The 12,942-nt window shown below is 34.8% G+C and overlaps 1 protein-coding gene across 1 annotated transcript; it reads left to right on the forward strand.

The window, feature by feature from the left end:
- The first annotated feature begins 7,199 nt into the window (after positions 1 to 7,199).
- Positions 7,200 to 11,764, forward strand: LOC120083774 (sulfite oxidase-like). The gene is given in 13 exon segments (XM_039039640.1): positions 7,200 to 7,433; positions 8,244 to 8,286; positions 8,289 to 8,358; positions 8,469 to 8,531; positions 8,653 to 8,689; positions 8,839 to 8,920; positions 9,002 to 9,120; positions 9,284 to 9,379; positions 9,833 to 9,943; positions 10,027 to 10,128; positions 10,690 to 10,737; positions 11,082 to 11,297; positions 11,455 to 11,764. Coding segments are annotated over 13 exon segments (1,179 nt in total). The 5' UTR covers positions 7,200 to 7,358; the 3' UTR covers positions 11,572 to 11,764.
- The last annotated feature ends 1,178 nt before the right edge of the window (positions 11,765 to 12,942 follow it).

Consider the following 12,942-nt stretch of genomic DNA (forward strand, 5'->3'; position numbering starts at 1 on the left):
ACTTGTAACCGTTTGCTAGGTGGTTACTATTAATATTGTACATATGTTACTATTGTTCATATAGGGACTAGGGTTTGTGAGTTTTGGGACTTGTAAATCTAATGTTGTAAATACTCTAAACATATTAAATTTCTAAGTTAATAAATTATGGGCCAAAAGACGTCCCATTGCATATAATTTGTATTTGGTATCAGAGTTATTCTGTAAGAGTTTTTAGGCAGTAAGTGTCAGCCCAAAGGTTGATAACTGCTGCAATCACGCCCTTCTCTAGGCTAAGAGGGTGATCTAGGGCGGGGTGTGACATGTAAACACCTGTATGAACAAACGCTTGTGATGTTATAATATGAGATATTTTCTTCACCGTTGTCTATGAAATATGAGATATTTTATTTTCATTTCCCACAAACAAATAAATTAAGATCCCTAGTTGTCATTGTAACTTAAGCATGTATGTGAAGACATACAAGTTGATCATGCCTTAAGTGATAATCTAAATGATCTGTAGTATATGGATATAGGAGGGAAAACTTATCCTAGTGACACTACGGATATGACCCGCTTTGTAGATAGTTACAAATGTTGTGACGTACTATAGATGGTCTGATCCTGATCATTCATGTGGAGACATGCGAGCGGGGTGTCTTATACCAAGGAATTTGTATAAGACTGGACCACGAAGTGTTTAGTCTCGTTATACAACACCGTTCATGATAGAGACTTTCATTTCACTAGGATGACCATAGGTAACATGACCTTAATCCTGAGTGAGTTGGGAATTTCTACCTATTAGGGCAGTTCTTTGATTTGCATGGGTGTGAGTGGCCAGATTGCCGACTCAAACCTACCACTTTGGGGATTCGTCTGATTAGGGAGCTGCGAACTCAGCTACACAAGATGAAATTCACTCCTTCCCCAAAGTAGGGGTAAGTAGATAGATTACTCCCTTAAGGGCTGATTTCGGAGTTGGAATGATGTGATGCCACACACCTTCTCATGGCCCGAGAGGTGTCAACTATAGTAGGACTATGATGTATTGTTCATTAGAGGGATCAATGGTACTTAAGAAGTTAGATGTAACTAAAGGGGTAAAACGGTGAATTGGCCCATCTGTATGTACGAGCGATCTTAAAGGGTTATCGTACTATTGACTGGTTATATCCGATGGACATAGGAAGAGTACAGCTATTGGTCTTTAGTAGAGTGCCCGACAGTTAACGGATGGTGGATCTCGTGATTAAAGAGTTTAGTAAGCTATCCATGTACCGTTGACGCTTCAAGCTAAGATCCCCTTGGTAGCTCAATGGATTCAAGTTGAGAATCAGTTTTTGGGTTAGTTTAAAGTGTTCAAATTGACAAAAGGGAGTTTGATTATGTATGATATAATTAAACTGGTTCAATTATATGTGATATAATTGATATGATGTATGAGATATATTCATTGGAGGAATTTGATATAAATATGATTTATATTGAATAAAGGAGAAAAGGACTATGTTTAAATGTTACATATGATGTGATATTAAAACTATATGTTATAAATATAATATGATAAGTTAATTATTATATTTATTTATAATTAAAACAATTATAGGATAATTGTGGGTGATTTCTCCTTTAACCGTGCGTGAAAGTGGGAGGTTATGTTTAGTTTTCATAACTGAAGGATAAAATGAAAAATGTTTTCAGTTTTGAGGAAAATCGCTTCATTAAGTGCACGACCAATCGTTTAGCTGATTATAGACTATACGATAGCCTTCTAAGTGAGAGCCTAAATGATCGTGTAAAGCACCTTTGACTAAACGATCATGTAAAGCAATTTACTAAACGATCGTGTGCCTAGCGAGATTCTCTAAATGATCAAGCCTGTTTTTCTAAATGATCGTGTACTTGCTGAGTTTTACTAAATGATCAAGCACATAAAGTCTATACGATGGACATTTCCTTCTCCCATTTGCTTGATTGTATAGTTCAATCGTTGTTTCCTCTATCCCTCTACCAAATCCAATAGAGCCCATACCTCCTGGATTCTCACTCAGAGAATACCAAGGTTACCGAGTGGTGGTGTCTAAAGGGTTGCTTATTCATAAATAAATGACTGTGAGTGGTTGGGTTGGCATTCTAAGCGACAACGAGAGGCTGTTGTTCCAGTCTTCACAAGAGCGATGTAGAAGAAAAGTTCTTCAAAGGTATGTCTCTCGTTCCTTTTGTTATTAATTACTAAAGCATATTGTAATTTGTTAGATTATGTATGTTTGTGAATGCGTTTAATTCTGTCACAATGGTCTTGGAAAGATCTTGCTTTCACTCATAGGTTCTCTTTGATAAGAGTTCCTTCAGGATTGACGCCCTTATCATGAACGCATGTCTTAGCTAGTTAAATTCAAGCTCGCACGTATTCTTGTAATCGTCCATGCTTTGAATTTACCTTTGTAGCACAAATTAGATAAGTATGCTTAGGTTTTTAGGTTGTCGATGAATCTTTGCATCACACATTTAATCTAGATTTAAAGAATAAGTTTATTATTTGAACATGGCTTTCCTGACACTTAATCAACATAGTTGAATCCTGAATCTTAATGCATGTATTTCTAGTTCTTTATGGCCGCTAAGGACCCAATTACATTTAAAAGCATGTAGGGTAGTTAGGGCACGACTTTCCAGCCTTAATTACGAATTAAGACGCTCGATCGATTCGATTAATTAATTTTCGGGCTTATAGAGATTAGTCAATTCACATCGATTGGGTAGCTATGCATGCATAATTCGAATATATGATACGTTGGTTGAAAACAATGATTTAATTTACAATGAATGGCTACTTGATCCGAGAACTAAATGAATCCATTGTCGTTTCATATATCTATTGCATTTTATTTCAATTTCACGAATGTCATCACCTCCACATCAAAACCCCCTATTTGTTACTCTAGTTAGAAAATTAACTTAACGAAACCAATCGCGCTTCTCTATAGATCGACTCAGACTTACCACTGTCGCTACATTTTAGTAGTAATAGGAGTAGTTCGGTATTATAAATTTTATTTTGACTAGACTCGAAGCTTATTAATGACGTGAGTTTCAGGCCTATCGAAAATGGCACCGTTGTCGGGGAAGCCATTGACGTTTCATTAGTTAAATTTCTAGTTAGAGTATTCTTTTGCTTTTGATTTGTTTTCCTTTTTGTGTTAGTGTTTTAAGCATGGACAGATATCATCAACAAGGATGGGGACAATCGAGTGGAGCATCTCGGCTTAGTGACGAGGTTCATGACCTTCAAGGTCAACTTGATGAGTTAACTTTTTTGGTTAGTCAGTTGGTTGCAGGTAACCCATAGTAGGTGCAAGCATGTAAGACTGATAACCCTGAGTAAGCATGCCCAAATTTGCAGTGGAACCCTATACCACGAGAGTATTCCATGGGAGGGTATCCTAATTATATGAATGACAATTTTCATTGACCCAGATGGGAGGAGTCTTATGACTATGGAATCCTAGGATGGGACCAGTTCCACTATGATCCATACCCTGCCACATCCAACATGTCGATGCATGCTCACACCACCGACTTAGGTATGTCCCTAGAAGATGTGGTTAGACAATTTACTATTAACAATATTGTTTTCGAGCAGGACATGCGCGACCTCCAGGAGAGCTTTAGTCTTCAGATTGAGGTTGGAAATGATCTTTAGAGTTTGTGAGACTTAGTCACTCAATCTTCTTATTCAATTGAGACAGGATACAAACCCCTGCTACACATATCTTCTAACATCACCGAAACATGCAACAATGAGGTAATCTATGTCAACATCAAGGATGAGTTGGAGGATAGCATGCCATGTTTAGAACTAGTTTGTGAGGACTATGGAGAATCTGAGCCTAAACCCGTCGACTTCTAGGTGATAGAGTTAAAGGTTGAAAAGCCTCGCCCTATTTTGCCATCTGGTATATCGTATATGTTTTAGTTTTGTTCTTTTTGTTCTCATGAGTCAGTTGAGTCAGTTGAATTAGAGTCTTTATTTTCTGTAGAGTTAGTCCTTGGGTCTTTTGATTCTTTCTTTTTACCTTTTTTCTCTAATATTAAAAATTCAAAATTCGACCTGTCTGGTTCTCTTCAAAAGATGAAGAGCCTTATAGCCTTATCGAGCTATATCGACTCATCCAAGAAGGGACCAGAGAAATATGAGAATTTCTTTGTACTTTGACAGGGGATAGGTCATGTCGAGCAATCGATGTTAAAAATTTGCCCTTCCTGGAGGGAGCCAAGTGAAAATTTTTTACTGCTTTCTTTATTTGTTTTCTAAATTAGGTTTCTTTTTGTTTTTGTTTTGTAGGGACGACTTAGGAGAGGAGAGCATCTTTCTAAGAAGCGAGCCTGACCACCACCATCCCATGTCCGACATTAGGGAGGTTTTCTGTTCCCTTATTCGTTTTTGAGCTATACGTGAGACACATTGCGGATAATATATATTTTTAAGTTGAGGGTGGGGTACCCATCGGGTAGTATGTTATGTACTTTGATTGCCTGACTTGCTATTTGCTCTGTTTTTATCATGATATTCTATGACACACTCTTCCTGTAATAAAATTTTCATGAAAGAACATTAGGACAGCATGATCATGATTTTAGCCTATTTTTAAAAACAAAATTCTTGTCACTTGCATCTTAAGTCATTGTTTTGCAAAATTAAAGTCTTGCATGCTTAGAATTAGGTTATTTGGTTTGTACTTCTGTTGTCACCCCGCAAGGTCCACCTTTGACTTAGGAGTAACTATGCTTGTTTTAGAGCAAAACTAAACAAAGTGGATAAAATAAGGCCTACTGTGAATAAAAAAAAAAAGGAAAAAAAAGAAAGAAGACAAAATAAAGAAAAGCGATTTACTTGCAGTTCTGAAAAAAATAGGAAAAAAAAGAGGTATTAGTCGACATACCTGCAAAAAAAAAATAGTGTGTGTGTGCATAGATAGAGGTGAAAATAACTACCTCTACTGTGTCTAGTTAGGGCACACGAGAAAAGAGTGATAGGTTCCCAGCAGTGGGGTGTGAAAGCTAGCCCCCTAGGTAAAAGAAATGCCCTTTATGTTTTGTATGTGTGAATTTAGGCACTCTTGTCTTAGTGTTGCTCTCTTTTTTGCAAGTTGGTATGTCCGAGGTTGATAATCGAGCCAGTGTAGAATGAAGACCTTAAAAACTTTTATGGGCTGTGCAAGCTTAACTAGCAAGACTCTAGGCTCACTCATTCATGAATAGATTGAGAATCATTCTTAAACTTGTGCTTCATTGATTGATCATAGCTGAATTTCATTCTTGAGTACAAATTTCATTCTAACTGACTGTTGAGACATGAGTAACAAATTTGCGAATTAAGCTAACATGTTTTTAGTTATTTTATACTTGATTGTGTATTTCTACCTTGCTCGGGACGAGCAAGAATTAAGTTGGGGATGTTTGTTAGTTCTAAAATAGAGCTATTATTCCTAGCTTAATTCGAGCACATTTGTGGATTTTACGTGTTTATTTTCCTATTTTGTAGGTATCGAGCAACCAAGAGGTAGAGTTAATCATTTGATGAATAATGAGGTTAATTTGAAGCAATTTAGAGTTAATTTGAACATTGGGGCTTCAAAAGAGTAGAAAAGACCAAAATGTCATCAAGTTCCACCGAGTATGATCAGCCATCAATCATCATCGAGTACCATTGAGTAAAAGGTTGTCGAGTAATCAAGAAAACGCTACCGAGTGAACAAGGATCGAGTATCGAGCTTTCGAGCATCGAATAGCGAGTGTCCCAACGCATTCCTAGCATCGCGACGCAACGTTGCAACGCCATTCCTAGCATCGCGACGCTCCGAGTTGCATCACCGCTAGTGTCCCAACGCATCCTAACACTTCCCTCCAACGCTTGAAGGCAGAAGCATCAGCATTGCAACGCTTCTTTAGAGCATTGCAATTCTGTGACAATTGACAGACATGGAGCTAAGCACGTGCACAACCAAGCGTTGGACTTCAATGCTGACGCTTCCATTTCGCCGCATCATGGTTATCTCCCTGGATAAAAAAATATATCTACAGTGTGAAGAGTGCAACTTTTGGTCTTTAGTGGATTGACCGACAGTCAATGAATGTTGATTAATTTAATTAAAGAGTTTAATTAATTAATCTCATATCATTGAAGCTTCTAATATGTAGATCCATAAGGTCCCCTTGTTAGCTCAATAAAGATTAAATAAGAACAAATTAATTTTTGGATTATTTTGAGTTATTCAAATTAATCAAAATGGAATTAATCATACGATATGCAATTAATATAATATATATAGATACATTATAATATAAAGTTGATGAGAGAAATAAATATTTGAATATGATTCAAATATTAATTATATGAATGAGATTCATATTAAACTCATAGACTTATGAATATGATTCATATTAAAACTATAAGTTATGTGAGAAAATATAATTTGAATATGATCCAAACTTGTGATGATTATATTATATATTATATAATATAAAGTTTTGATTGAATATAAAGTTCTTTACATTAAAATTAGTTTTAGTGTAACTTTTTAAATTAAATTAATGGATATTGTATTAGTGGAGGAGTTATAACTCCTCCCTCCCTCTCTTTCACATAACACTACAGGAGGTTTTTTCAAAGGGCAATATTGAACATTGTGTTTTCTCTGTAATTCCTCTTCCTCTCCCAAGAACTCTCTTAACAACAACAAATTCTCCCTCACTAAAATTCTTAAACGAGCCCACAACTCTGTCTTGATTACTTACCTTGAGAATAACAAGGAAAGTTTTGGTGGTGGTGTGCAAGAGAATTTGTGTTCTTGCTGTGTCGAGAAAGGAAGTATTCGTGGAGGAAGAGTTCGTGATCTTCGGAGAGGAATACGTGAAGAATGACTATTATTGATGCATAAACATGACCATAATTCAATTAGTTAATATACATATATATATATATATATATTTTGATTATCATAGACATCAAACATTTGAATCTTTTCATGTCGAACACCTGCATCAAACTTTGGAAAGGGCATGATGACTATTAAGTAAATTGAAAACTTTTATTTGAGTAATTACATTATTAATTAATTAAGATGAGCCATAAAAGACAAAAGAATGTGAAACAATGGGCATCGATACTTTCCACGTATGTTTCTCATTGTCAATTCATCACTCGCCTGTGACGATTTAAACAATCACAGGTTCAGCCTCTCCGTTAGTTGGGTTCACTTGGCTGTGACCAAAATTAAGATCACCCGTTGAATTGAGACATCTCGTCGTGCTCAGAAATTCGGTGGCCATCCATCTTCCGAGAACAATTTTTCTCTTCTGCGAGTGAGAAAATGCCTGGATTGATTGCACCCACAGATTACTCACAAGAACCACTTCGTCACCCATGTCTCCGAATCAACGCCAAGGCAAGCTTTTTCCTGGAATCCCTATCTTTTTCTTCTAGTATCAATATTTGATTTGCTCTGGGGTTTTTCATTTCGTTTTGGTGGCTAATTTTGTTGAAAACCCTACTTTCTAATGATACATTCTATGGTTTTTTTTTTTTTTTTTTCATTTCTCTGTAAAATCTGCCTTCTTATTGTTTTGGTTGTATATTGATGGTGGATTGTGCTTGTTGAACCTCCACTAGGTGTTGAATTACAAGTTTAGTTCAAGGAGTTTCATGTTTGTGTCTAATAAGTATTAAAAACGTAGCCCATTTGGTATCATTTCATTTTTTATCTTTGGTTTTTGAAAATGAAGTGTAATTACCCTGATTTGCATCTTTCTTGAGTACAAATAGTTGAATTCTTAGCTAAATTCTAAAAACAAAAATAAATTTTTAAAAAACTACCTATTTTGTAGTTTTTCAAATGTTGCTTTGTTTCTTTAAAATATGAGTAAAAGAAGATAATAAGTTAAGAAATTTAGAGGTGGGAAGGTTGTTTGGGTAAAAGAAGATAATAAGTTAAGAAATTTAGAGGTGGGAAGGTTGTTTGTGACTTAATTTTTTTTTAAAAAAATAAAACTGAAAAACAAATGATTATTTAATGGTGCTTTAGTGATAAGAAATTTATCCATCATATGTGCTAACATGAAATAATTTGGTATTAAATTTGCTATTTTATACTTTGGTTGCCTTTCCTCGGTATCTAGAATGAATTAAACTAAGCGGGAAGCGATTATATGTATAATGAATTTTGTGCTGATCTTCTTCCCTGATATCTTCTGCTCAGGAGCCCTTCAATGCAGAGCCACCGCGCTCTGCCCTGATTTCATCTTCTTCACCCCTGTAGATTTTTTTTATAAAAGAAATCATGGCCCTATTCCATTAGTGGATGATATTGAAAGGTTTCCTTCTTCCTCCTCTCTCTCTTTTTTTTTTTTTTTTTTGTTTTTTTGTATCTTTTTGCTTCCATTTTCAATTCAATTACTACAAAACCTTTTCTTTTATAATGTAGATATTCTGTTTCTATAAATGGCCTAATAGAGAACCCAAAAGAGCTGTTCATGAAAGATATCAGGTGAGCTGTAGTACTTTGGATTTAAAGGAGGATTTCCTTTTCTTTACGGAGATACCAATTAAGTGAAACTTTGTATCGTAGTATGCTTTGGAAAGCAGCTAAGATTGTTATAATGTAACAGGATGCTTCCCAAGTACAATGTCACTGCCACTTTACAGGTATTCTTATTTCTAGGCATTAGTTGCAAGTATTCTTCTTTGCCAGATGGTTGCAATATGCGACCTGAATTCTACGAGGTTTATGAGTAATTCCCATTATGCCGTGCTTGATTATATAATTTGACACCATTTGGCATGCATGGACATAGTGTGCAGGTAATAGAAGGACAGCGATGAGCAAAACGAAAACAGTAAAGGGAGTCGGCTGGGATGTTTCTGCTCTGGGAAATGGTATCTGACATGAATCAGCTAATGTTCTAGATATGTTAGTTTAAGTTCATCCTTAAGAAAAAATTGTTTTGAACCTTACAGCTGTTTGGGGTGGTGCTAAATTGGCTGATGTTCTTGAACTTGTTGGAATACCTAAGTGCAGCTATAGTACACAAAAAGGTGGAAAACATGTTGAGTTTGTGAGCATTGATAGATGCAAGGTACAACGTTGGCCCACTTAGATGCTCTTTTCCAAGGAATATGAGCAAAAAAATTTCCTTGATGAAGATATGACTAATGTTATTGAAAGTTATTCCTTTAGTTTGAAGGAATTATGTGTAGATAGGGAGGAATGATTTTGATTTCTTTGGTTATCAAATGCAGGAAGAAAAGGGAGGTCCATACAAGGGATCAATTCCACTGAGCCAAGCTTCAAATCCTGAAGCAGATGTTCTTCTTGCTTACGAAATGAATGGAGAAGTAAGTTATGCCGTTTTAAAGGTGTTAGTCAGTTAGAAGTACATTCTTACATATTGATTTTACCAAAAAAAAAAGTACATTCTTACATATTGAAATACCTGCCACATTAAACTCCTCGTCTCTCCTACTTAATGGACAATATATCGAATATATGATTACACAACAACAAATGAACTCGATTTGATTAAATGGGTTGCCTTAATTAATTTCCTTTTTTTGTTTGTTATTGTAATTTTTCTTAATGCTTGTTGGATTCTTTCCTACTAGTATTCCTTTTGATGTTGAGTAATTATTTCATTGTTATTTATATATGTGTTGATATTGAGTAATGATTTCATTGTTATTTATATGTGTTGAAGGGGAGGGAGAAGTTTAACTTCTCAACATTATGCTGTTACGTTTCTTATTGAGCTGCTCTACTATACTTAAATGTTATTTATTCTTTCACAAAAGACTCTTAACAGGGATCATGGGTATCCATTGCGTGTGGTTGTCCCTGGTGTTATTGGTGCTCGCTCTGTTAAATGGCTAGATTCCATTAACATCATTGCAGAGGAATGCCAGGTTGGAAATGTGAAATAAAACTTGGTTCTTTTCCTCCAGAAGTTGCCTTCCTTTTTAATTGAGTTCATGGCATTTTCTTGCAGGGTTTCTTTATGCAAAAAGACTACAAAATGTTTCCTCCTTCCGTAAATTGGGATAATATTGATTGGTCGACCAGGAGGCCTCAAATGGATTTTCCAGTTCAGGTTTGTACTATAATACTTCTGCTCGATTGTGCTTTTTTCCTCGATTTTTGCATTGATCAGGGAAGTTAGACAACAGTTCTCCCTCATCATTTACTTCATTTCTTTCTTCTTTTTTTAATTATGAAAACAACTTTCATTGAGGAAAAAAAAAAAAAAATGAAAGAATACACGGACAAACAAAAAAACAAGCCCACAAAAGAAAGGAGCTCCCTTTACGAAAAGGGACTCCAACTATGTGAAAGAGCACCTACATAATAGTTTCAAAAGGTTTTTGAAATCGAAGTCCACGTAAAAACATGAAAGTGAACGAGGGACCAAACCTCTCAAGGGTCCCTTTCCACTTCCCTAAACACCCTACTATTCCACTCACCCCACAAAATCCATTAGATCTAGCACACCCTAGTAAGTCATAAAAAGCGACCCTTCTCATTATTTACTTTGAACGTACACCTTTTTTTTCTTTTTTTTTTTTTTTTTGGCATGGTGGGGGTTGATTCTCTGTTGTGGCACTGTCCAAATTCACTTGACTAATCTAGTGCTGTTGAACTTGCTGAACTGCAGTGTGTCATATGTTCTTTGGAGGATGTAGATCATATAAAGCTTGGAAAGGTTAGTTCGTTTATGTAATTTCAATGTGTGAAAAAAAAAATTTCAAATGCGGATGATCATCTATGCAAAGTATTTCCTATTACAGATCTAAGAGCCTCCAATCCTCTGCCATTCTTTGTCCAGGTTAAGTCATAAATTCGGGTCATGTAAATCAGAAATTCCTGCAGATATTGTTCTACTTGCATATTTATAATCTAGCTTTAATCTACTCTCTTTTGCATTATTTAATGAAAAAAAATTCCTCTTACTCGAACTTAATTTCTCTGCTGCTGGTATACTGGTGATAGCCCTGTATAGCTACTTTAAATGAGCAAATATGATTGTTATTATCAAATGAATGTCAGGTTACAGTTAATGGTTATGCAGTGTCGGGAGGTGGTCGGGGAATAGAGAGAGTAGACATATCTGTTGATGGGGGAAAAAACTGGATTGAAGCCTCCAGATATCAGAAGACCGGAGTCCCATACGTTGCTGATAGTCCAAGCAGTGACAAGTGGGCATGGGTGTTTTTTGAGGTCACGCTCGATGTCCTACAAAACACCGAAATTGTTGCTAAAGCTGTAAGTCTCTCATGTTGATGCCTAGAAATCTCAACTAGTGCAAAAGCTACAAGTCTCTTTGATTTAAAAAAAAGGGTGATTGGTTGTTGGGCTGCTGTATCTAAGTTTGTTTACAAGTGTGCAAAGCTTTTGAGTTGAATTCCTAAATGAAATGCAGGTTGACTCATCAGCAAATGTGCAACCAGAAACAGTGGAAGAGATATGGAACTTAAGAGGTATACTCAACACCTCATGGCATAGGGTTCAAGTTCGAGTTGGCCGTTCCAATATATAGAAGCAAGAGACGAAACTCGAAACTTAAAACTGTATCATCTGCCTTTTTCATCATCTCATAAACTAACGTTGTGCAGAATAAACTCTTGTTTTTTACCAAATTCAAATGTGCAAGGATTTTGATTTTCTATTAGAAGTCCGAATAAGAGTATGAAGCCTGCTTACACTGATGATGAATAATATATTTCCTTCAAGTGTGTGTGTATGTTTTTTTTAAATTTATTTTAATTTTTTGAAAATGACTTTCGACTATCTAACCAAGTATTGTGAGAATGGTTTAAACAAGCACTTCATACTATTCTAGGGATGGGAATGGGAATGTAAAGTCTCTCAGTAGATTGTCTCCTTGCAGGTTTCATATTCATTTTCTAGATGAAGTGCTTGTTTAAACCAACTTCAAAAGTAACTTAACTCCACCAACTTTAAGGGGCTGTTTGGGACGTTGAGATGATATAGGATATAGAGAGTTCTGATATCTGGAGAATATTGATGTTTGGGGAGTTCTGATGTCTGTGTTTGGATGTGTAGAGTTTTTATGTTTGAGTTCATGTCAGTGTTTGGGTGTATAGAGTTGTTATGTTTGAGTTCATGTCTGTATTTGGGTGTATAGAATTGTTATGTTTGAGTTCATATATCTGTGTTTGGGTGTGTAGAGTTGTTATGTCTATGCTATCTGGTTAAGTTATCGTATTCTATAATAATGTCTGTATGAACATTTTTTTTAAAAAAAAAAATTTTATAATTCAATTATTGTATCCATCTTATTTGGAATAAAACATCGATTGCCTTTTTTTTATTCTTTCCAATCTCAAGATATGGTATACAATTCAATTTTATATTAAAATAGTTAAAAATAGATTACATTGATAATTTATATTAAAATAATAAAAAATGATTATATTAATTATTGAAATTTATTAAGTTTAAGTAATATATTTATATTTATTTATTAATTAAACTATATTTTTATTGTTCAATCTTCTAAAAATAAAAATGTCACACTTTTGCAAGGTAACTTAAGTAACTTCAATATTAAGAATGTAAACATTAAAAATAAATTAAGACAATGTAAATACTCATAAAAAAATAAAAAAATTAATAACATCAAAAAATGTCAAATAGTCTGTGTAATATATCTATTGTATAAGTAACATACCAAAATTAATAATACAAAAAAATACAACTTAAATAGAATATAGGGGAATAAAAAAAAAGTAACATACCAACTTCAAACTAATTGAATATTCCATATTAGTTTGGGTTGCATAACAAAAAAAAAAAAAAGTAAGAAAAATCTAGAAATACTTATAATGTAGGAAGAGAACTAGTTTGAATAGAGAAATACCTATATTACTTCTATGAATTACGATAT

The sequence above is a fragment of the Benincasa hispida genome, chromosome 8 (assembly GCF_009727055.1).
Source record: "Benincasa hispida cultivar B227 chromosome 8, ASM972705v1, whole genome shotgun sequence".
Taxonomy (NCBI): Eukaryota; Viridiplantae; Streptophyta; class Magnoliopsida; order Cucurbitales; family Cucurbitaceae; genus Benincasa; species Benincasa hispida.